Here is a 24,859-nt window from a genome sequence, read left to right as displayed (position 1 = left end):
AATAATAAAATGCAAGTAAATATAATAAACTTAACTCAGGGGACAAATTATAGCTATCATAAAGATTTAAAAAGTAAAGTTCTACTATAAGAAAAACCATACTCAAATATTTTTGAAAACCTACAATAAATAAATTAGCAAAAATATATTAATGACACTATATAAATAGTGTCAAAGCACTATATAAAATAGAAAACTTGAATAGGCCAATAACATAAAAGAAATTAAAACAGTAATCTAAAAATCTGTTGATAAAAAACAACTTTTCCCAGATGGTCTAACAGGGGAGTTTCATTAAATTGGAATAGATAATCTCTATGTTATATAAATTTATGAAAAATTGTGAGATGTCCAATCCATTTTTCATGTTAGTACAACCTTAAAAAAAAACTGATGAAGACAATATGGAAAAGAAAATCACAGGCCAATTTCACTAACAAACATAGAGGCAAACTCCCTAAATAAAATATTAGCTAACAGAATCCAACTGGGAGTTTGAAAAAATAACCCTAAAAATACTTTTATTAAGCATTTTATTAAGAGTTTATTCTAGAAATTCAAACATGATTTAATATCAGAAATTTATAAATATATTTCACCACAGCAATGGAGTAAAGAAAACACATGATTATCTCAAGAGACATAGGAAAGATATTTGATAAAGTTCAACATTCAATTATCATTTTTTTCTAAAAAACCAGGAATAGAACAGAATTTCTTTAACTTCTTGAAGGCTATGTATTAATGCCCTATAGCAAACATCATAATTAATGGAAAAACTTTTGATGTATTTCTTTTAAGGTCAATAACAAGGTAAAAATGCTACCACCACAGGTACCGTTCATCATAGTACAGGACATTCTGGCCAACTTAATAAGACAAGAAAAAGAAATAATAGGCAAAAACAATTAAAAGAAATTGTTATTATTTGAAGTTAATTTTATAATCCACATAGAAAACCCAGGATAATCACCGTCTAATTAAAAGACCTTATAAGAAATCAAGATATAAAACCACAGTTAAAAAACAAAAACAAAAAAAACAGCAGCATAAGATCAGGCAAAGATCAATGGAATAGAATAAAAAGCCCAGAAACAAACCCATCTGTATACAAAAATTTGGTGCGTGATAGAGGTGGTATCACAATCACTGGGAAAGGATGGATTATTTAGCAAATAGTGCTGGAAAATTGGTGCACTCTATGGAAAAAATGAAATTGGATCCTTACCTCATATGGTCTCCAGATGTGGTCTCCAGATGTATTAAAACCCAATTCATGAAAAGGAAACAAAGTATAAAGCTAATAAAAGGTTATATAGGAGGGGCCGGCCCGGTGGCACAAGCAGTTAAGTGCGCGCGCTCCGCTGCGGTGGCCCGGGGTTCGCCGGTTCGGATCCCAGGCACGCACCGATGCACTGCTTGGCAAGCCATGCTGTGGTGGTGTCCCATATAAAGTGGAGGAAGATGGGCACGGATGGTAGCCAAGGGCCAGTCTTCCTCAGCAAAAAAAGAGGATGATTGGCAGATGTTAGCACACGGCTGATCTCCTCACCCAAAAAAAAAAAAAAAAGGTTATATAGGAGAATATCTTCATGATCTTGAGGTAGAGAACTATTTCCTATACAATAGTCTCCAAGAACAAATCTTAAGGAGGAAAAGTGACAGATGTTACAATAACAAAATTAAAGGTCCCTGTTTAAAGAAAGTCACCAGACACAAAGTCAACAGATGGATAACAAACTGGGAGTAAGTAATTGAAATGAAAATCATTAAGAAAAAGAGAGAAAATCCCATAGAAAGATGGACAAAGGATATGAATAAACAATTTACAAAAAAAGAAACGTTAACTGCAATACATAGGAAGACATGCTCAAACTCCCTCATATTCATAGAAATGCAAATTTAATAAGGAAATACTATTTTTGCACATAAAAATAGCAAAAATTATAAATTCATGTATTTCCAAGTACTGACAATGTTCTAGGAAAATGGTAATATTGTACTTCTGATCATAATTAAAACTTCTGCCCCCATTATGGAGAAAATGTTGTCAGTACTTAGAGAAATTAAGTATAGGGATATCCAATGACCTGGAAATCCTACTCCTGGCTATACACTTCAGAGCAAACTCTTGCACAGGCCCATGAGTGTGCATAAGTGAGCAAATTTGCACACTCACAAAGATATTCATGGTAGTACTGGTCATGACACCAATAAGTAAAATTGGAAATGTGCATATAAAGAAACACTCTAAAGTGAGATTTAGTAAGCTAAATGTCTACGTAGGGATATATATAGCCTCATAAACACAGTATGGCATTAAAAATATATAAAATGAGATTTATATCATAATACCATTTATAACAAGTTAAGACACACGCATACAATATCATATACATTAAGAATAAAAAAGGTAGAATGGAGGAACATATACTCAATAAAACGGATTAGGGATCAGGGGATTGGGAACAGAAGTAGAGATGGAGTATATAATAACATAAAACAAAAGAAAGATTTTGCATTGATCAATAATAACGTGCCAAGAATAAACTAAGAAGATGTAATTAATTCAATTCAGTAAACGTGGAAACCAAAAAGTAAAAATAATTTGATTAAATCTGGGGAAACAACAAACCTTATAAGCCTTTAAATATTTATACCAATGAGGTTTTTTTTTTAATTCTATTACTGTTGGCCTTGAACCAGCAATTTTGACAGCAGTTCACTACAACTAAAAGTAAACAAAAGAACAATAAAAAATTACATTAAATTAAAAAGCCTAAGTGGCAAGCCATTCAAATAGAGTTCTGTGTGCCTATGAGTTGCTCGTAACAGCTGTTTTCCTACTGGGCTCTATGTTATTTTCCAAAATGCTATGACTTGATAACAAATGGAGGTCTGTGTATTAAGACTGTTTCACACTGTAATCCCTAATTGATTCATCATGCTATAGCCATCTTGCTTTATGAAAACTTGTATGTATCATGAGTAACCCCAGAACTCCAGCCTTCTGGGGTTATCTTTTTCCTTATGATCTAATGAAAAGAAATCAAATCTTTTCTTTTCCTGTAGGAAATTCAAATCCCTCCTGAACGTGTGAGGATTCCTGTGAGGGGCTTAGATGTCTTGGTGGTCACTTGTCACCTTTCACTGATGACTGCTGTTCTACAGCTGCTCTGAGAATCACTGACCAGTTTACGACTGTAGCTTTACATGCTCCACTTCTCTCAATCTTGCTTCACTAACTAATGCTGATGCTCGATAGCAGGCATTTAATAAATGACATTACAGTTATGAATTACAATACGCAAAAAGAAAACCTACAGTTTTAGTCATTACAGTTCCCACAGTTCATCAGCCAAGGGAGCTCCCTTTGGCCATTTTTTTCCCTACATTCTCTGAGTCCTTTCTTTCATCTTCCAATCTTTGCCAGCCCCAAGGAGACAACCAGGAAAAAAAAATGTTTGACATCAAAATGACTGGATTACCTTCCTTCCTCCAGAAGGCAGAGCTTAACCCTCCCCCTCCTCCAATGTGGGCTGCACTTAGTGACTGGCTTCAAAGAACTTTGAAGTGTGGAAAGGGAAATATCGTAAAAATCAAACCCAAATCTCACCGATCCACTAGACACAACTGCAAATTATATATGGGAAGTACAGGAAAATATATACACTTACTGTATGATATTAACAAATCATTGTTAATTTTTTAAGGTATAATAATCATATCATGGTTATTTTTATTTCTTTAGAGTCCTTATCTTACAGAGAGATACATACTGAAATATTTACAGAAGAAATGATATGCTGTTTGAGGACTGCTACAAAATAATCTGTGAGGGAAGACACTAAATGGGGTATAAGTGACAAGAGTAGAGATAACTGCTCGAGCTAGGAACCACAGGGGTTCACTATACTAGTCTCTTAACTTTTACATATGTCTTAAACACTCTATTAGAAAAATTTTTTAAATAAATAAATTTCTGCTAAGATGCACCTTCCTTCAGTGAGAACCAATTACATTATTGAACAGATCACTTAACATCTCCATTTGACTTATTTGCATTCTGATTGCTTTATCTACATTATTAAAAAATACAAGGATATTGGTATTATAATCATATAACCAAAGAGGCATTTTGATGACCTTACTACAGCAGAAGTCTGTTCAAAGATGATTTGCTGTCACCTCTGACACAATATGCTTCAAATATTAACGGCAAGAGAAGTACATTTTACAGTCCACCTCACTGAGCAGCCTGCTACATATGTAGACACATGGAAAAAAGAATAAACATCAATATATTAACGGTGGTCTTTGTACAGTGTGGTTATCTTCCATAGTATTCACTTGTTATTTTGTATTCAGGAAAAAAATTGACATACAAAAAAACAAAAAATACAAACACACAACAAAAAAGAAACGCCGTGTCAAAAGATGCAAAATAACAAAAAAGGAAGCCTAGAAAAAGCAAACCAGTGACCTAAAAATACACATAAATCCAGTCCTATCCTAAAAAATAATAAATACAGAAAGCACTTATAACATTAAAGTTTTCTTCATTGTGGAGCAAAGATATTCCATCAAGCCTCAACTTGACCCATACAGAAGATTCCTCAATGGGCCAGCCCCGTGGCTTAGCGGTTAAGTGCGCGCGCTCTGCTACTGGTGGCCCGGGTTCGGATCACAGGCGCGCACCGACGCACCACTTCTCCCGCCATGCTGAGGCCGTGTCCCACATACAGCAACTAGAAGGATGTGCAACTATGACATATAACTATCTACTGGGGCTTTGGGGAGAAAAAAAAAAAGGAGGAGGATTGGCAATAGACGTTAGCTCAGAGCCGGTGTTCCTCAGCAAAAAGAGGAGGATTAGCACTGATGTTAGCTCAGGGCTGATCTTCCTCACACACACACACAAACAAAAAAAAAAAAAAAGAATATTCCTCAAGACCTTCTTGATCCCATCCTAAATTTACTTAGTGGGCTTCTGATTACAAACTCATTTTCACCGTGCTCTGATGCTGGAAAAAGGGATGCCCCATACAGCACACATTAATATAGTATTTTGGTCATTAGAAAAGGAGACTCCAATGTAAACTGATCAGCATTCAGAATTACACATCAGTCCCTTGTGTGTTTGGCTGGAATAAGTTCCTCCTTAAGCGACTGGTCTACTGCTGATGTACTGATGAAATCAAATTACTGGGCCTGTAAGGTGGAACCTAAAATTGGGGCACCAAGTAAGACAACGCTTTAGAGTCTCTGAGTTGATCAGCTGGCCATCATCATCCCCAGCGATACCCACCTCTCACTCGTTATCACCTACTTTTAGTATGCAAAAAGGATTTGCCAGAATGAAGACTGTAAAAATCTTACACTCGTTCATGAAGCAAATACTTACTAGGGCCCTATTAAAAAGAGCCTAGAGTGTCCCCTTCTCCCTTAGCTCACTGTGTTCCATCCAAGTTGACTTTCTGACAGTTCCAAGAATACACTATGTAATCTTATTTTATGTAGTCTGTCTTGCTCACTAGAACATAAACTCTATGAGGGCAGGGATAGGTCTAAGTCCCGGCTGCTTCCCCAATTTTTAAAACAATACTCAGCACAAATCAGAATCTTCAATAAATACTTACTGAAATAATAAGGGAAAGAACGAATTGTTAGGCATAAAATTGTTATTTTCTATCAACTAAACAAAACCTAATTTAATTCTCCAGAAATATGGACATGTGCTATCACATTTAAGTAGTTTAAGCTATATATTTTCAGAGGAGAAATTCCAAAAACATGGGCCATTCTCCCATATAACTTTAGAACTGTTTTTATCAATAGCCTATAACATTCCATTCTCAAGGGTCTTTGAGGAACTCAGTGTTTAAAAGGATTTGTCATGCTTTCCTCAAAAACCATTACTAACCACAGGAAATGTTTATCTATACTCTTCAAACTTAAACTAGATTTAGAATTTAATTCAAATAAAATTAAATTTTTCAGGCTATATCTGAAACTCTAAAATAATTTTAAAACTCATATCTGTCCCCTCTCCCCATGTCCCCTCTCCTCACCCATTCTCAGAAAGCCAATGTTTGAACATCGACTTCACAGCTAAAGCCCACACCAAAACAATTTCAGAATGTCAAAACCGGAAAAAAACAGTTTCAAATAACCAGGGAATTCGCAGCATTCCTAGAATCACTTGGAAAAACTGTACAAGGTCAACAGTGGTGTAAAACACAGGGACACAGCATCTTCCTTTGACACTCTGATCATTAACACACCACACGATTTTAGCTCAACTAGACCACAACAAGGCTTTTGGGATACCTTCCAAGTCTTTTCATTTAATAACCTGCAAAAAACTATAATTTGGGTAGTATAGAATGCAACTTCTTTCTCTCTCTTCTAATCCTCCAGGAGAGAGTTTTGGCCAGAAGTCTAGGCATAAATACACCAGTTATTCCCAAACTCCAATCTGGGGACTAATATAGGCCCAGGATGAAGTTGGTGTTTTTTAAATCAATCCAAAATGCAATGAAAAAATAAGAAATAAGGACATGACTGAATTTTTCACAAAGCTAAATGTACTCAAAGTACTCGTCTTTTATTCTGAATTATGTTCTTCCTTTGTATGTTTTAAAATGTCTTCTCTTTTATGGAATGATAGTGACAAGAAATGTCATTTTTAACATCCTTATTTTGGTAAAATAAAAGTTGGCAATCTCTGTAGAGTATCCAAATAATATAAAAACTTTACCATCTATAAAACCCAAAGCTGTATGAAACAAATACTGATGGTCTGAGGAGGAAACAAGGTTTTCTAGTAAGAGCTGGCCCTGGAGCATGTAACGCCAACCCTCACATTTCTGGAATCTTATATTTAAACAAAAATAGTATGAACAGCAGCAACGTTTGCGCTATTCCCCTTTAGGGAGGGCTAGGATGTTTCTTCACAGTGTCCCTAACATCTGTCCTACTTTTCGGTTCTCCTGCAATACATGCCTTCTGTTAGTTGTTAAATATGAACATGAAATGATTGGGCTATCATATCGACCTATTTCACAAAAAAACTTTAAAGATAGAATAAGAAGGGAAAAGGATGTAACAAGGTACTTCAGAACACCTAGAATGGTAGAGACTTGAATGTGTATAAGAAAAATAAATAAATGATTTGGACAAAGAGAATACAACGAAGATGAGTGGAAGCATAAAGCAGTCTCTAACTTCAATGAGTTCTACTGCACAATATGAACTGTGAGCTGGTGAAACGGAATGCAAAATGGAAAAGTTTTTCCACAGAAACAAAATAGGACTGTGTTTCAGGCCAGCCTACATGGGCCTATTCACCTAGATTATCCAAGAAGTACACCTAACTCAGAATTCAGTAACATTTCTCCCTCAACTCATATGGCTAAATTTGGAGGTGAGGAGGAGGTTGGATGCCCCAAAAGGATACTGTTAAATTCCCTTTGTCTGTAAACAAAACCAGCAATTACTTATACCACTTTGATGCTGACATAACAGAAAGCACTGTCCCAAATTGCCCACTTCCTGCCATTCCAACTTGGGAAAAAAGGGAGGTTCCTCCTCCCAAGGGAACAAGCAAGGGTCCCCCAGTCCAGCTCTTCCAAGCTGGCTCCCATTACACATTGGTCCTAAGACAGGATCATTCTGAAAATCAGTTGTGGTAAATTATGCATCTTTTTTTGTGGTAAAACATGCATAACATAAAATGTGCCATTTTTGCCATTTTTAAGTGTAGAGTTCAGTGGCATTAAGTACATTCACACTGTTGTGCAACCCAAATTATGCAACTAATCCTGGGTCCCCGAAGATTCTGCAGCTGTTCGTGGTATGTTTTCATTTGCACAAGAACACATTTTTGCACCACACTCCCCAGTCTTCCCATTTTCCAGGGCTTATTCCTAACGAGAAATTCTTGCTTTCTGTATCATAGAACACCAGTGGTATTATAACCCAAGCGTAAAACTAAACTGATTAAATTATCCTGAAGACCAAGTTACAGCTGAGGTCCTACGCGTCCAACTTCACAAGTCAATTACGAAGCAACTACTACACCTGCCTGCATTCTAGTGGAATGAAGACTTATAATCCCTTCCTTTTAGCAGCCTTTTTAACATATATATATATTAACTTTATTGAGATATTTTTGACATATGGAAACCATATATTTAAGGTATACAACTTAATGATTTTATATATATGTATACATTGTGAAAAAAGTCACCATCAAGCTAAATAACCTATCCATCACCTCTACATAGTTATCCTTTTGTTGTGAGTGAGTGTGTGTATATGCGTTAAGAAGATTTAAGATATAGTCTCTTAGAAAATTTCAAGTATTCCTCTACTCAATAGAAAAGACTCAACTAGGGAGGAACTCTTTATTTACATTACCACCATGGCTATAGTTTTATCAGGAGCCACATAAAATTAAAGGCTTTGCTCAAATAAGTAAAAGTCAATTAATTTTCACGATATACAGCATATATCAATAGATACATAGCATAATACCTTTTGCCTCATCAATACATATAGAACATAATAGCTTTTGCCCTCATCAGTCTGCTACATATGGCTTACCCTAACAACAACCAATTTTCCCCCGTCCCTGCTGCTCATTAATTTTTCGAGACGTTAGGGCATTTGAGTGTACCTAGGACTTTCATCCGCTAACACAAGGCAATCAATGTGTCAAAATTTATTTAACGACAAAATTGCACTTGAACATTATGACTAGCTATTCTTCTTTTTTTCCAAGGCTTACACATCTAAGAACACCAGTTCTGCCAAACGAAACTATCAATTTCCCAAAGAATTTGTCAGCTGATTTATTAATAAAGAGATACATTGTTTTGTAAATCATAGAACACAGGTTTCTAAGGTTCCATTCTCATCTCCTACGTCTAAGCTCCTGAAAAAAAGGGGTCTTTCTTGCCCACACACTCAGTACAATGGCTAGATTACCAAGAGCACTGAAGGAATACTGACTGGAGACTATCGTCACAGCACTGATTCATTCACCTCACGACTTTAACACAGGGGAAATACACCTGGATGATCCCAAGAATATAGCTTGCAGGATAATTACAGCACAGACAGAACCACCACCAAATGAAAAGCCCCCAGGAGCACTGGAATGGCAAGCTCTGCTAAACAAACATACTGATCATTTTTAAGGCTATAGTTATATTTAAACCAATTTGCATTGCAGTTCATTTCACAGAAATTACTTCATAGCTTCAGGATTCCCCTGTGAAACCACAGTCACCAGCACTACAAATTTAAATTTATTTTTAAGCAGACTAATAAATAATGAACTAATCACTGAACCATCATGTCTTCATACAGACCTGTAGCAGACCAGATCTGCTTATCTCACAGGCTGCCAGTTATTTTATTAAAAATTAACACATGCTCCATTAGGGGAGAGAACTCTACTTTATGAAGATACAGAAGAAAGGACTAAATCAGTAAGCTGGCCATTCATGTGACAGAGGATTTAAAATGAACACCAGGAGTTAAAATTCTTTTTTTTTTTTTTTTTTGTGAGGAAGATCAGCCCTGGGCTAACATCCATGCCCATCTTCCTCCACTTTATGTGGGACGCCACCACAGCATGGCCTGAAGCAGTACATCGGTGCGCGCCTGGGATCCGAACCCGGGCCGCCAGCAGCGGAGCGCACGCACTTAACCGCTATGCCATGGGGCCGGCCCCTAAAATTCTTAAGAATAAACTAAACAGTAGGATTCACTTAACTTGATGAATAAACAGGCCAGCTGTGTGGGAGAAATCCTACAGCATTAATACTATCTGTTTCCTATGAACTTCTTTCTCAAGCCTAGTGTTTTCATATCTATTCTTGCATTAGAATTTGTAACATTCCTGAGAGCCAAGTAAAGACAAAGACTATCTTGCCCAATTTTAGTTATAAGCATTAGGCCAAGGTCACACTGTTAGTGAAGTTTTAACAGTCCTCGTTATCACAGTTAGTCCCAAGCATTAAGTGAACACTGATTTAAATTAACACCCCCAGCCACCATAGCTAATCAATCACAGCATCCTTTCCCAGAGGTCCTGGGCTGAGTCAATCCATTATCACTATGCACTAGCTATCATGAGGGTGCTCACCATGCACAAGCACTGAGCTCAGAATTGTGTGAGTAGTATTTAACTTAACTCTATGTTTGAGTTAGATACCATCATTCTCATTTTATAGATAAGGAAACAGGCTCAGAAAAGTGAACTTGCCCAAGTCACCCAGTATGTCACGGAGCTCAGATCTGAACCCAGAGTTTGATTCAAGAGCCCTGTTCTTTACTATACAACTCTGTCTTCCAAACCTCTTTAGTTGGTACATGAGCTAAAACCCATGGCATTCCAAACAGTAGAAAGAACACTGGTCAGAAAGTCAGCAGACTTATGTTTTCATCAACTCAGACTTACTATACTTGTGAATCTGAGCCTTAATTTACTCATTTGGAAAAAGTTATACTAAATAAATGAAAGTATGAGGTAATTCTGATCTACAGTGTAGTGATTTCTGTATCTGTAACTCTCACACATTAGGATCACACTGTTATGTTCATGTAATGGCCATAATCAAGTTAGGAATGTAATCTGAGATCACCACAGAAGACTTTTAGTCCAGTGGTTCTCTAGGAGAGGCAGGTCACCTGTGGGCCTTTTCCAATTCTGATTTCTTGTCTTAAGGGGACATTTGTCAGAATGAGGTATGTTCCACAAACAGATGATTCTACTGTACCCTCTGGCTGAGGACTCACCTTAGTACTGTGCTCTAAAGTACATAAACTGAGGAGTTAAGATATTCAAACAAATGCTTTCTCAAATACTTACTGACCATTAGACCTAGGGTAGCCAGCTATGCACATTCTATAAACCTAGCACAGTGACTGCCTTGCACACAATATCTATTCAATAAACCTTAGTTATTATCTACGGAATCCCTGTCTGATAGCTTATGTGAATTTCTTGAATGGAGTGAAGAGTAACTATTCCAGAGCTCTGTTAATTCGATAACTATAGCTAACAACGAGCCCAAATTTGCTTCTCTGAATTTATCTCCAGTTATTCTATTCTTGACTTGTCAAGCAAATAGAACAAGTTCACTTCCTATTTAACACAAGAAACTGAATCCATTCCTAATGGCATTCTGAGAATTTAAAGATGAGCCATACCACTTAAAAAAGAAAAAGCCATCATTTTCCAATGACTAAACTACTAAAGAATAGATGGTACAAAAAGGTTTGCTTTTCAATAGAACTAGCTTTATTATTATTATTTTTTAAACAAAAGAAATGGTCTAAAATCAAATGCAGGTATGTACCAAGGGATGGACATGGCCTGGTACTTACAAAGAAGCTGTTGTGTCACAAATGAAAACAGCATGTTAGGAGAAAAGTGATATTTCAGGTGCTGTCTGCTTGAATAATCTGGATATGCGAGTTAACTGAAAGAAGGTGCTCTGCCAAGCAATCAGCATGAACCAAAAAAAAAAAACCACCAGAAGTTGCTTCCAGAGAACTACGTGGTGGCAGCATGAGAAGTGGTATCAACTCACAGTCTTCTCATTTTCCCCATTTTCTATAATTTTCCTCTTCTTTTCATCTGTTTTTTTCTTGAAGATGTTATTTCGGTAAAACCGAAGTTCTTTGATGCTTTCACTAATGTCATCAAGCGCCCTACAAGCAAACATACCATACTGAATAGAAACGTTCAAAAACAAAGATGACAATCATTTTACAAAGCATAACTTTTTATAAATAACTTAAGAACAAGTACTACATATACGCCACTAACTGACATCATCAAGTGGAACATTTCAGTAAAGCAAATATAAGTGCTTCGTTTTTAATAAAAAAAAATTTTCTAAAATATAATAGATTAAAGTTTCCCAAACTGTTCTATAAGATGGCGAGCTGTTCCACAGAAAAAAAGAATTCCAGGGTCAAATAAGTTTAGGAAAAACTAAATTAAACATTTCTTTTTTGAAATTCTTTGCAAAGCATTTAATGGACCAATGTGTATTGTGAATTTACAACAAGTGGTTATACTATATACACAGTATTTCTAAAACTTAATCAACCACAATCGTGGAATACTTATTAACAGCTCATGGAACCTAGTTTGGGAAACACTGTGCAATACTTAATGACATCCCTGAACAAAATATATGGACATACTCGAACACAACTCATGACTCAGTCATCATCATAAACATCAATTATCAGACAGCACCTAACCATAAGAGAGGATCTACCTCCTCTCTCGTGCTGACTTGTGCTACATAATCAGTGGCAGCCTGTCTCCATCTAAGTCTTTTCCTCCAACATGCTCTTTCTCATCTGTCGTAGTCTGAGAAATCAGGTAACCAAGATGATTAGAACAGTGTGCAAGGAAATCAATAAGCTCTGAATGATGGGCCAAGGCCCTCTTCTAGGGAATGAACTGCACAGACTCCAGGGCCGGAGTTTTATGACAGTTATTTCCGTGGTTAAGGCAACAATTTTGCTTTCTTCCCAGGTCTTGGATATACGGTAGACCTGAAGCTGTCAAAAAGATGGCCTCTGGCTAAATTAAGGTACACAACATCTTATCCACAATACTGAAATCCAAAAAAGACCTCAGAACCCAAAATACTTTTATAATCCACTATGGGGCAAAACCTGACCCATCTTGAAGTGAGGCTATTTACAGTTGTTAGTTATGCCATTTGGTGTGAATATCCACATTTCCCTGCAGAAATATCAATGTGTTGGATTATGGGGTGCTTCCTCAGACCCTGTTAGGGATGTTACAGAATGATAAACCCTACAGGTGCACTATAGCCTTCCTAAACCAGAAAAATTCTGAAATCCTAAATACATCAAGCCCTAACTGTTTCAGGTAAGGTATTCTAGACCTGTATTATTGTGCTGTGGTCCATGGAAGCCCAATAAAAAAACATTAGCATGCCAGACTTTGGGAGCAGGGATTTGGCCTCTTTCTGTTTGCCTAGAACTGTGCCTGGGACACATAAGAGCTCAGGAAATAGATAAACCACATGCTGCCCTTAGAACCCAGCAGCTAAACCTCCTGTCAAGTTTTATGTTCCTCCTGAAAGGCTACGAAATAAAAAAGTAAAAGTGGACACTAGATACACAAGTACACAGAATCTTTAAATTCTTGTGTACTTGTGCCTAAGGTTGCAGACAGAAGAGAAACAATCTGAAAAACTAAAAAGTGTCCAAGTTAGGCTAACTGTATTCTACAACTGTACACAAAGTGTTCTAATTTTAAACGGCTACAAGTCCATATCCTTGCCAGGAAGAAAATTAATACTGCTCATTACTAGAAAAATTAGACTGTTAACACATACCTACAAACTAAGTTATCTAAAAATTTTAAAAGTGCAATAAAGACATAAGACCCTAGATATCTCAGAATGGAATGCTAGAATCCTGATCAGAATTCCTAATAATCTTAGCAAAAGTTAAGTTATCTTTATGCTGGTTGACCTTTATTTTTCCCCCAAGAAAAAAGAGTGGAAAAGAGACATTACTTCAAGCAGCCAGGAATGTGGGGGTTGTGTATGTCAGATTGCCAAGTGCTTGGAAGGACCCAAACTTACCTGTGAGAAGCAGCCTTCTTTGGTGCAAATTCATATTCTTCTGGATACCAGCGTCTATACACAGCAAAAATGGAACTCTCAAAGGAAACTGTCCAAACACACTGAATATTTACCTCCTTCAAGTAACTTAACATTGAAAAAGGCATTTGGGTTGTGACTATCAAATTGCCTCCTTGCCTGGGCCTCCATCTTCCAACCTCTCTTCTCTTTCTTCTATATTCTCTTTGGGCAAGCTCATCAATGTATAAGATTCCTAAATCTGTTCACTCCAGCCCAGCCCTCTCCTGAGTTTATCATGGATATCCAAACACCTGCTGGACATCTCCACCTAAAAATCCATCAGACACTTCTAATTCAACAATACATGAAACCAAAGTCATCATCCTCAACACCTCCCTGCCCCCATCTACCAAATCTACTCTTCCTCTCATTTTCCCCTTTATCCTGGAACAGTTCCATCATCCACTACCTGCCCAAACTAGAAACACTGGAGTCACTTCACACCTCCTCCTTTTCCTCACTCCCGGATTCAAGCATTCAATGCCACGCCAAATAGTTTATCTCCATGCCCTTCTCTGCCATTTCCCTAGCTCATTCTTCTCTCTCCAAGATGATGCACAAGTCTCCTTTCTTATCTCTCTAACTCTTTTCTTGCCACCTTCTAATCATAAGGATCTAATCATACCACGGACCAATATGTGGCACAGAGTGGGTGCTCAATAAATTTTCTGGATTAATGAAATTTATATGGAAGATTTTCAACATTGTTTCCCCCAATTCTCACCAGTCTCAAATAAATTAAGGTCCTATCCAAGCGAGAATGGGATGAGGAAATCACACACCCACTTGGTACCCTCAGTTCTACAGTTCTATTCAATTACTTTCCAAAAATTCTCAATTAAAACATGCTAAATGAGGCAATTTAATGGATCCTAAATATAGCCCTTACCTGCACAGTTCTTTAACAGTGCTCACATCAATTATTCTATAATGAAGATGTTTCATGAACTGGGGCATGTATTTGTCAAGAAACTTCTTATCTGCATGAACTGAATTTCCTAGAAAGACACGAAGCATACCTCATCTGTGTATTTCTAGTAGTATATAACAGGATATAAAAATTCATAAACTGTATTTGAAATGGAGATGATTTTTTTTTAATTCAAATAATTCCTAAAAACATCTCAAAATTTCTAAATCAAGTTTGAGTGCATCTGATTAGGTTACCAGTGCAGATTTCTGAGTATTTAGTCAGTCTAGTTCATAATAAATCTGTGAAAGCCCTCTCTAGGGACAAAAGGATAAATCTATCATCCCACATACTTAAAATAATCCACAAATCCGTGTGTTACTTTTTTAGATCATACCAGATACGCAAATTTTCTCCCAGGGTCATAAAATCCACAACACTAACACTAAAAATTTAAGTGAATCACATAAATAAATAAACCTTTATTTACATTCCAATTTTAACAAATCATATCCATATTCAGGTTTTCATACAGTAATTTACATTAAAAACACTAAATTTTAAATGAGAACTTTAAAATAGACACCTGCCACATTGGCTAGGGAAAAAATTTATACAACATATGCTCTAGTACTTAATGTCAAAATTTTTTTTATGAATGTTTAAGGAGAGTGTTAGTTACTACATCAATTTACATAACACAAATAAAAATACACCTCCATAGAACATCAGTTTCCCTTTGACAATGGTAGTCCTTTCAAAATCCTAGTAGAACTGGCCTGGTTTCTTTAAAAAGTCAATGTCACAAGGCAAAAAAAGATAGGTGGGCATTTTAGATTAAGAAACTAAAGAGACATAATGGGGCCGGCCCCGTGGTGTAGTGGTTAAGTGCGTGCGCTCTGCTGCTGGCAGCCTGGGTTCGGATCCTGGGTGCACACCAATGCACCGCTTGTCAGGCCATGCTATGACGGCATCTCTTATAACGTGGAGGAAGACAGGCACAGATGTTAGCCCAGGGCCAGTCTTCCTCAGCAAAAAGAGGAGGATTGGCATGGATGTTAGCTTAGGGCTGAATCTTTCTCACAAAAAAATAAATAAATAAATAAAGAGACATAATAACCAAATGAAATCCAGGAGCCTTGATTGAATCCTGGTTCAAAAACAATTAAGACATTTTGGATGTAGACTAGGTATCAGATGATGTTACTGAATTCTTCAAATTATCTTAAATTTGACAATGATATTGTGGTTACATAAGAAAATATCCTTATTCTTAGGAAATGCTTAATGAAGTATTTAGGAATGAAGTGTCACAATGCCTACAATTTACTTTCAAATATCCAACCAAAAATAGACTGGTAAAACAAACATGGCACAAAGTTAACAATTACTAAGTCCAACTTTTCTGTACATGTGAAAATTTTCCATAATGAGAATATAGGAAAAACTTTTATTGAGTTACTCTGTGTATCCCAGATCTCATGTTGGGTTTCAGGGCATTTTCCCAATATTCATGTATAAATTATACAAGGAAACTTGAACACAAAAGTAAGATGTATAATCCAAATCAGGGTAAGTGGAAGGCATGATGGTCTTGGCTGGTCTTTCTGGAACTGCAGTCTCTTGAACCACTACAACGGAAGACTATCTATAAGGTATACATAGGATTGGATTTTACCTGCAAGTGGACAGAGCCCCGGAGGAGTCTGCTGTCGTACAAAGGACAGAAATTCATACTCTGCCTGCTGCAATGTCATTGTACTCTCCTTCACTGCTTTGGTTAGACCAGACTGCAAGAGAGAATCCCCAGCCCCCACCAGAAACACATGAAGTCAGTTTTCAAAGGAATCCAGAAATGAAACTTCACTTCTAAAATGGGCAAATATAACCACAGATGGACCATTTATAGAGCTCAAGTTCAAATTGAAACTGCCATGTTGGCACCGATTTTTTCTTAAAGAATCCAAGTCAAATAAGCTATGTTCCTGATTGTTAATAGCATTTCCACACAGTCAAACGAGATGGTGCTCAAAGTCCAAGGACATAAGCTCTGGGAAGAAACAGCTACTAACAGGACAGCAGCATTCCCCCTTCTCTGAAAGTTGATGTCTAACCTTATCCAAAAGACTGCCTTGAGCAATACTTGACAATCCACAATGCGTTAGCGACAGACTGAATGTAGGAGAGGAAAACAGGACATTCAGGAGAAGATGATCTCGAGAGGTCCCAAAGATGAAAAGGAAACAAGCAGTTTCCCAGGCTTGCCAAGCAATCTTCCTCTAACCCTTTTTAAAATACCATCCAATAATGGTATAGGATTCAGATGTGGGAGCAACAAGCTTGTTACTGAGCCCCAAAGCAGCAATCCTGTTATCTGGTAATGTTACCTTCCCGTGATGCTCCTTACACCAATCTGACATGCTGTCCAGTAACTCATCTGGCTGCTTTATAATCAGGTTAGGACCCTGTGGATGGGAAAAGCCATTAGTCGTCCAGAATCAACAGGGATAACCTTCGTTTCTGAAGTCAAGGTTAAGCTGCTTTAAGGATTACATATATACTCCGGAGAGAAATTAAGAGATGAGGGCTCTTTGTTAACTCTAAGTCCTCCTCATTCATTCCAGCACTGTTCATGATGGCAAAAAAGAATGAACGAACACATACCTGAAAAGTGAAATACCTATTAATAGAGGACATAGATATGAATCAAGAGTCAGCAAAGTATAACCCCAGCCTGTGGCTTTTTTTTATTGCCAGCAACCTAAGGATGATTTTTACACTTACAAAGCGTTGTAAAACAAACAGACATATGACAAAGAAGTACGTGACACTCTAAGCCTGAAATATTTAATATCTGGGCTTTTTTAGAAAAAGCTTGCCAACCCCTGGGTATGAGTTCATTTTGAAAAGCATCTATATTGCCAAGTGAAAAATGCAAATTGTGGAACAGTACATACAGGCATACAATTTCATTTACACTGGTTTAAAAAAAAATACACATTTATATACACATACAAAATACCAAAAAACTACATAAACTTTGGGGAGTAGGATGGAGCAGGAAGAGGACAGGGTAAATAACTACTAGCTTACTATACATATATTTTGGACAAAGTTATACTGTTTAATTTTAACAATATTTTAATATTAAAAAATTAAAAAGGTAATTGGTGACATCTGAAAAAAAATGACAAGTGGGCCCCGAATTCTCAGCTCCATTTAATAGAATATTCAACTCTGAGTCTCTTGGACTGAGTCCCAGCAGTAACAGTAGCCCACTAGTGGCATTAAAGCAAGTCACCTTGGGCTTCGTTTCTCCTTCTGTATGATGGACATAATAAACTGCCCCCTTTCCCTCACAGGGATGTTAACAGAATAAAAGAAATTACAGATATAAAAGCTCTTTGAGCTCTCTGGAAGGAAATTACTCTATAAATCCAAGGTTTTACTACTACTAAGGTGGTAAAAATAGTTTGCAATCACTGAGAGGAACGGCTAGAATTTGACTAAAATATGCCTGACATCCTACAACTAACAAGGAATTTTAGCAAAACAAGAAAACTGGCAAAGGCAATCTCCATGAGGAAGCAAAAAATTTGTTCTGATAACATATTTTTTAAAAAACCAAAAACTTCATATTGTAAAAAACAATTCTAACAAACTACGATGGAAAAAGCAAACTACTATCAATATAAGGCTATATAACTGATTCTAGATTCCAGTTTTTCACAGAAAGCTGGCACACCAAGCTACAGAAAAATTTTCGGAGCAGCATGTTTGCTCTTCTACCGGCATAAAACATTTTCCTCAGACTCGTATACAAGAATAGAACATATTTTCCACAGAACTGACGCTTAAGCGCCAACAGTCACTAACCATTTTTTTTTAACATCCTTATCCTCATCTGACTAAGTCTATTTACAAAAGCCTCACTCTGCGTGAAAACAGACCCAAATTTCCTCCAGGGTCTGTATCAACTAACTGGTCCATTAAACTGTCAGCATTTCACATTATATCAACAGTCTAAGGGAAAAACTCTTCTTCAGCCAAAGGTAAGTACCGGTGCTAAAATAAAGGCACTTCTCTTCACTATTTATCTCCAGTAAATTCTAAGTGACAGGAAAGAGCAAATGAAATTAAAACTCAGGACTTTATTTATATAAAGTGTAAAAAAACAAAAAAGAGTTAGTTGTTACGATGAGAAATACAAAGTCTCATGATTCTCCTCCAGCTGATGTGTCAGGAGGGACTCCAAAATGAATGCCTCGTACTCCGAGAAGGTAGCAATTCATCTATAAATGCCTTCTCTCCTCTCTTAATTACCCAGGAAAATAAGTGGAAGTCTTAACTGTAGATTTATGAAATTTATACACTGCCAGTAACACATCAGTCCTCCCCTCTGGGAACTTATTTTAACAAGACTGTCTTTCCCACAAACATCCCTACGGTGTTCCTATCCTAGAGTTTCTCACTGCCTCTGAATACAGCTGACAATACGAAACAGAGTTATTCAAGGCCAGGGACTTCACCCTCTACCAATCAGATGCTGCCACACACTTACTAAAGGCTCCATGAGTGGCCGAAGGCAGCAGGTGTGTTTTATTTGTTTTGCTTAATGTTTCAGTTAAAAGCAGCACGCTAAAATCTTAATCATGGCCCATATGTCAACAGGAGAATATTTTATGATTCTGCATCAACAGAAATTCTAAAATCTTAATATAGATCTAGAAGAATCACATGTCCTACTTGAAAAGGCAGAAACTGGATATACGGAGTCAAGTTAAAGTTAGGGTTATGATATAAAGACATCAACTTTGGCATGAGTCACCAAACCTCATGGGATAATAGTTGGTTGTCTTATTTGTTAGGAGCACTTTACTCACACTGCCTGAGTTAAACTCCTGTCTCCCCCAATAACTAGCCAGGCGGCCTTGGGCAAGTTACCCAACATCTCTGTGCCAAAATGTCCTCCTATATAAAACTAGTATAACAGTACGTACCTTATAGTTGCTGTGAAGATTAAGCGTGAATACATGGAAAGCACTTAGAACTGGGCCTGGCACACAGTAAACTCTCAGTAAATGACAGCATTTCTGTAATGTTTGGCATGGCTTTTTAAAAATAACTAGGCTGTGAGATGGATTACTTTGGTTCTAGTACCAACCCTACTACGACCTAGCACATTACTTTGGACCTTAATCTACATGAACCTCAGTTTTCTCATTTTTTAAATAAAGAGAAAAAACAATCTTTAGATTTCCAATACACTCTAAACAGTATGGCTGTATTACATAGCATCACCTACTTTAGCCAAAATGTTGAGATCAGAGTCAGTTATCAAACAGGCCATCTCAATAATCTGGTCCTTCTCAATGTCCAATCCTGTCATCTGCAATAAAAAACATATAACACACACAAAACCATCTTTCTGGCCTATTTTACCCAAGTTTATTTAACAGGAATTCCCTCAAGCATATTCAATTTATATTCCACAGCCAGGACAGAAGAGACAATAATGCTCATTGGCCAAGCCCTCAAGACACTAAACATGAGTCATTTTTTCAACAAACATTTACCAAGGGCCTGCTATAGTCAGGCACCACCGGTTCTACTCTAGGACAGATGCAAAGTAAGCAAAATTGAGTGCTGACACCATTCAATTTTGGAAGAGTAAGATAACTAATATCACTACATTTCTGCAAAGTTCACGAAGTTTTCATACTAATTATACCACTTGATCTTCATCACAATCTAATGTAGAAAGTACTGTTATTATCCCCATCTCATACATAACAAAACTGAGGCTCAAGGGAGGGGGGAGTCCTTGGCATGAGTATGGAAAACCTAAAGGGATCAGAACTGGGTTCTAGTCCCAACTCAGACCCTCGCTAACAGGATGACCTTGAATGAGCTGAATCCTCGATCTGGGCCTCAGTTTTCTCGCTCATGGAATGAGGGGTAAGGCTGAGTCATCTCCGGAGTCCGGTCTACCTCTAACGACTAGGGTCCTGTAAAGGCTGGGGAAGTGGGGTCTAGCACGGCCGCTGTCCCCACCCTCACCCCTGTAACACTAAGCCCTGAGCGACCAGAGCGTTAGAGGGGTCCACATCTGGGCGGAGTTGGGGGTCAGGGAGTGGGCAGCCGTATGGATGACTCCTCTCTTTTGAAAAGAAACCCCACAGTCCAGCACAGTCCCCAATACCCGCAGGACTCCTGCCCCCAACTTGCCCCGGGCCGCCCACAGCCGGGCGGCGTTCACCTGCCACAGCTGAGACCCAGACACCCGCCGCTCCCCGCAAACAGGCTCAGCTACTCGGTCCCACGCGCGAAACCTCACTCGTCTCCCCTCACCCCCCACCGACCTCACTCACCTCCAGGTCCACCCAGACCATCCGCTGAGCCATGCTCTCCCCTGCCGCCATGCCTGCGCCACCTTCGCAGACACCCCGCGCCCAGAACTGCCCACGACTCCCGCCCACACCTCGCAACAGCCTAGAGCCCAGGGAGCCCCCTAGCATCACCCGGCACGAGCCGCCACGGCCCCAGCCTCTCCGCCGGCGCTGGCGCAGGCGCGATGGTCGCTAAACGTCGCAAACCCGCGGGGAGGCTCAGGAGCAAAAACCACAGGTCCCAGTATCCACTGCGCCGACTTGCCCTGAACGGCTGGCTTAGCTGCCGAATGGGATGATGGGACGTGGAGTCTCGCCTGCTGTTGCGACCGATTTCCCCACCCCCGCCACGTGTTTTTGGATGTTACTGGACGCGCATGTTTTTCTGAACTAAGTTTATGCTTTTCCAAGAGTTATTTCCTGAGTTTGGATTAGTCGCAAACCACCTGGTTGAGAAAGAACTTTCTTACTTTGTTTGGTCGAAAAAGTCCTGGTTATCTATTTGTGACTTTTTTCAAATCTTTCTTCCCTTTTTTGCTTTTTTCCCCCCCTCTTTTTACTTGCTGGCCCCTTCACTCCATACAATGGGTACTTTTCTCATTTGCGTGACACAGCAGGGCGGTGTTGTTTTTTTAGGCCAGCAGGCCAATTTCACTATCATCAAACCCTTTAGAAATCCTTAAATGAGCCCTTGTCGGAGAGATCACTTACCATGCGTTAGGTGTTCAATAGAAGTTGCTTTCCTTCATTGGCAAAGGGCTATTCTTTAATTCCTTATTCCTTAAGTATGGACTTGGTCTGGGTTTCAGTTCAGCTGTTGGATGTCAGTGGTACAGTAGTCCTCCAACCCAAATATATTTTTTCCTATGCATACATACCTATGATAAAGCTTAATTTATAAATTAGGTATAAGAGATTAACAATAATAAAATAGAACAATTATAACAAAATACTGTAATAAAAGTTATGTGACTGTGGTCTCTCAAAATATTTTATTGTACTGTACTCACCCTTCTTGTGATGATGTGAGATGATACAATGCCTACGTGATGAGATGAAGTGAGGTAAATGACATAGACATTGTGATGTAGCCAATGTAGTGTTATTTTCTGATGCTTGACCATGGGTAACTGAAACCATGTAGAGCAACATCCCAGATAAGGGAGGGGACTACTGTAATGACTTCCTACTCCACCATTACAAGTTCTCAAAATTAAATGTTGTCCTTGTATAACGAATCCATGCAGCAAATTAAATTAAGATGAACTAAAACTGCTCCGCCTGCTCTTGGTTTTTATCAAAGTATCTTTAATCTCCTCCAGTAACAGCCATAGTTTTCATTATTTCAGCAAGTAGATATGGCCATGATGACCTTTCGACCCTGGAGTGGCGGTGACTCGCCGGTGACTCGCTTAAATCTTGGCTATTTAGTAGCAAATTTGTGTGCACTGTGCAACTTTGTCACAAATATTGGTCTCTGCCTGGAATTATATCCTCTATGTATTTTTCTGGAAGCCATATTGCCACTAATTACCGAGTTTGTGGTGCATTGCGTAGTAAAGTAATTCGTACCTGCTGAGCTGGTTTTGTGAGAGAGAAACTTTGTTGCCTAATCAGAGCTGCAAGGATTGTGTAGTGTACTGGATTTCACCTTTAACTCCTTTGGTGTACCTAACCCACCACCTGCCAGGGCTCAGAGAAACTGTCTTTGAAGGGTAACCAAATCAACCAAATCGTGTACACACATTATATACATATCAAGACTTTTATTGTGCACAATGTGTATATGTTGTAACTGCATTGCCTGATGAGTCACATTGCTTTGCTATAGCTTTTTATTTATTTATAGCTTACTTTCTAAGAAATAGTCTACAATTCTTCTTTAGTTTTTTCTTAGTTTTACTTATTTATTTTTTTTTGTGAGGGGGACTAGCCCTGAGCTAACATCCGATACCAATCCTCTCCCTTTTTTTTTTTTTCCCCTTGAGGAAGATAGGCCCTGAGCTAACATCCCTGCCCATCTTCCTCTACTTTATATGGGACGCCGCCCCAGCATGGCTTAACAAGCAGTGCGTTGGTGTGCGCCCGGGATCTGAACCTGTGACCTCCGGGCCGCCGAAGCAGAGCACGAGCGCTTAACCGCTTGCGCCACTGGGTCAGCCCAGTTTTTTCTTAGTTTTAAACTTGATTCATAGAAAGTGGAACCAGTTGAAGTATAGAAACCCTTATCAATTGGGCTTTTTATCATCCTCCTAAAGTTTTATTATTTCTTTAAATTTTCAAACACCTTTTGTTTTCAAAGTTACTACTGAAACGTTGATCAGTTTTATGATAATTTACAACTTAGAAAATGCTATTTACATTTAAGAACTTATATCCTGAAAATTTATGATCATAATATTAAAATATTGGGTAGTCCAAATTATGTGTGGACATTTTTGAAACCAGTTGTAGAAGTGTACTTTCATTATAACAATAAAGACACATTTTAGGTGAGTGGTGTTATAATGTAAGGAGATTTACAGTTTATTAGTTTTTGTATGTGATATCATTAGGTTGGTAATCTTAAAGATTAATGTTCCAAAGCAGAGCAATGTATGTACCAAATTCACAGATCCAAACCATGTAAAGAAGAGGAGAATACGGGACCTAGAATCTGAAAGCAGCCTCATCCCACAGGGGACTCAATCATTTCTTTTCCTTTTCCTTTTTTAACAGAATTTATCCCAAAGCCACACCACTCTGCTCAGAGACTTTGCTTTTTCAATTCTGTTGTGAAACTATAAAAACTGCTTTTGTTAATTAACATCAAGGGTATAGTGGCAAGAAATCTTGTTCTCAAAAATCGTAGACTGTGAGAAGCTTCGCTGTTTGAAGTCATTTCAGTGAGAAGGGAACATCTCCTCTTATTTAAGGAATCTGAGCCCTGTGGTTCACTTTAACACAGAGAAGCTGCCTCAATTTCCAACCCAGGGGCAGAAATTCAGATAAAAGGTTTTCAGACACAACATTCCACATTTCTCTTAACTTTGTAGTTTCTAAAGGAAACAGGACCCTGAGTCAGCTTCTCAACACTGCTGGTAGTCAGACTGTGATGTTTCTACCAGAATCTATGACAATGTTTCTAACAGGACATGGCCAAGGCCACACAAACCCTCCCCTTTTTGAGAAATCACTATTTCTTTTTATATTCTTTTTTTACTTATTGTGGTAAAATATACATAACATACAATTTACTGTTTTAGCCATTTTTAAGTGTACAGTTCAGCAGCACTAAGTACATTCATGTTTTTCTGCAATCATCACCACCATCCATATCCAGAACTTTTTCATCTTCCCAAACAGAAGGTTCCATACCCGTTAAACACTAACTCCCCATTTCCACCCATATTCCTCCTAACCCCTGGAGACCACCATTCTACTTTCTGTCTCTATGAAGTTGACTACACTAAGTACTTCATATAAGTGGAATCATACAGTATTTGTCCTTTTTTGTCTGGGTTATTTCACTTAGTATAATATCATCAAAGTTCATCCATATTGTAGCATGCATCAGAATTTCCTTCCTTTTTAAGGCTGAATAATATTCCATTATATGTATATACCACACCGTGTTTATCCATTCACCAGTCGTGGACACATGGGTTGCTTGTACCCTTTGGCTATTGTGAATATTTGCATGGATTTTAATTTTACTTTTTTATTGCTCTTTCTTACCAGGACTTCCCCAACCCTGCTTTGTCCTCTCATCTCCTGGACCAAGATTACTGTGATAGTCAATCTAGAGGTGATCCCCACTCCCCCTGGTTCCTCTTTAGAATTATCCCAAATCTTGTTTTTAAAAG

At 38.0% G+C, this 24,859-nt stretch overlaps 1 protein-coding gene across 1 annotated transcript; it reads right to left on the bottom strand.

The window, feature by feature from the left end:
* Positions 1-11,291: 11,291 nt before the first annotated feature.
* Positions 11,292-21,185, bottom strand: REXO2 (RNA exonuclease 2). The gene is made up of 7 exons (XM_004427304.3): positions 20,997-21,185; positions 19,931-20,014; positions 17,013-17,090; positions 16,304-16,415; positions 14,605-14,713; positions 13,656-13,709; positions 11,292-11,727 (listed from the first exon to the last, which is right to left on the bottom strand). The coding sequence occupies exons 1-7, from the start codon at positions 21,141-21,143 to the stop codon at positions 11,598-11,600; spliced, it is 714 nt and encodes a 237-aa protein (XP_004427361.1). The 5' UTR covers positions 21,144-21,185; the 3' UTR covers positions 11,292-11,597.
* Positions 21,186-24,859: the final 3,674 nt, after the last annotated feature.

The sequence above is a fragment of the Ceratotherium simum genome, chromosome 7 (assembly GCF_057802395.1).
Source record: "Ceratotherium simum simum isolate JZ-2026a chromosome 7, ASM5780239v1, whole genome shotgun sequence".
Lineage (NCBI taxonomy): Eukaryota > Metazoa > Chordata > Mammalia > Perissodactyla > Rhinocerotidae > Ceratotherium > Ceratotherium simum.
Note: the sequence above shows the minus strand (reverse complement) of the source record. Positions and strands in the feature narration are given on the sequence as shown.

Excerpts from the sequence above, each read along its gene's own strand:
- REXO2 (XM_004427304.3), bottom strand. The coding sequence starts at position 21,143 with ATGCTAGGGGGCTCCCTGGGCTCTAGGCTGTTGCGAGGTGTGGGCGGG. Across the intron at positions 20,015-20,996 it reads TGGTCTGGGTGGACCTGGAG|ATGACAGGATTGGACATTGA; the intron begins GTGAGTGAGGTC and ends TTTTTATTGCAG. Across the intron at positions 14,714-16,303 it reads GGGGCTCTGTCCACTTGCAG|GAAATTCAGTTCATGCAGAT; the intron begins GTAAAATCCAAT and ends GTGTCTTTCTAG.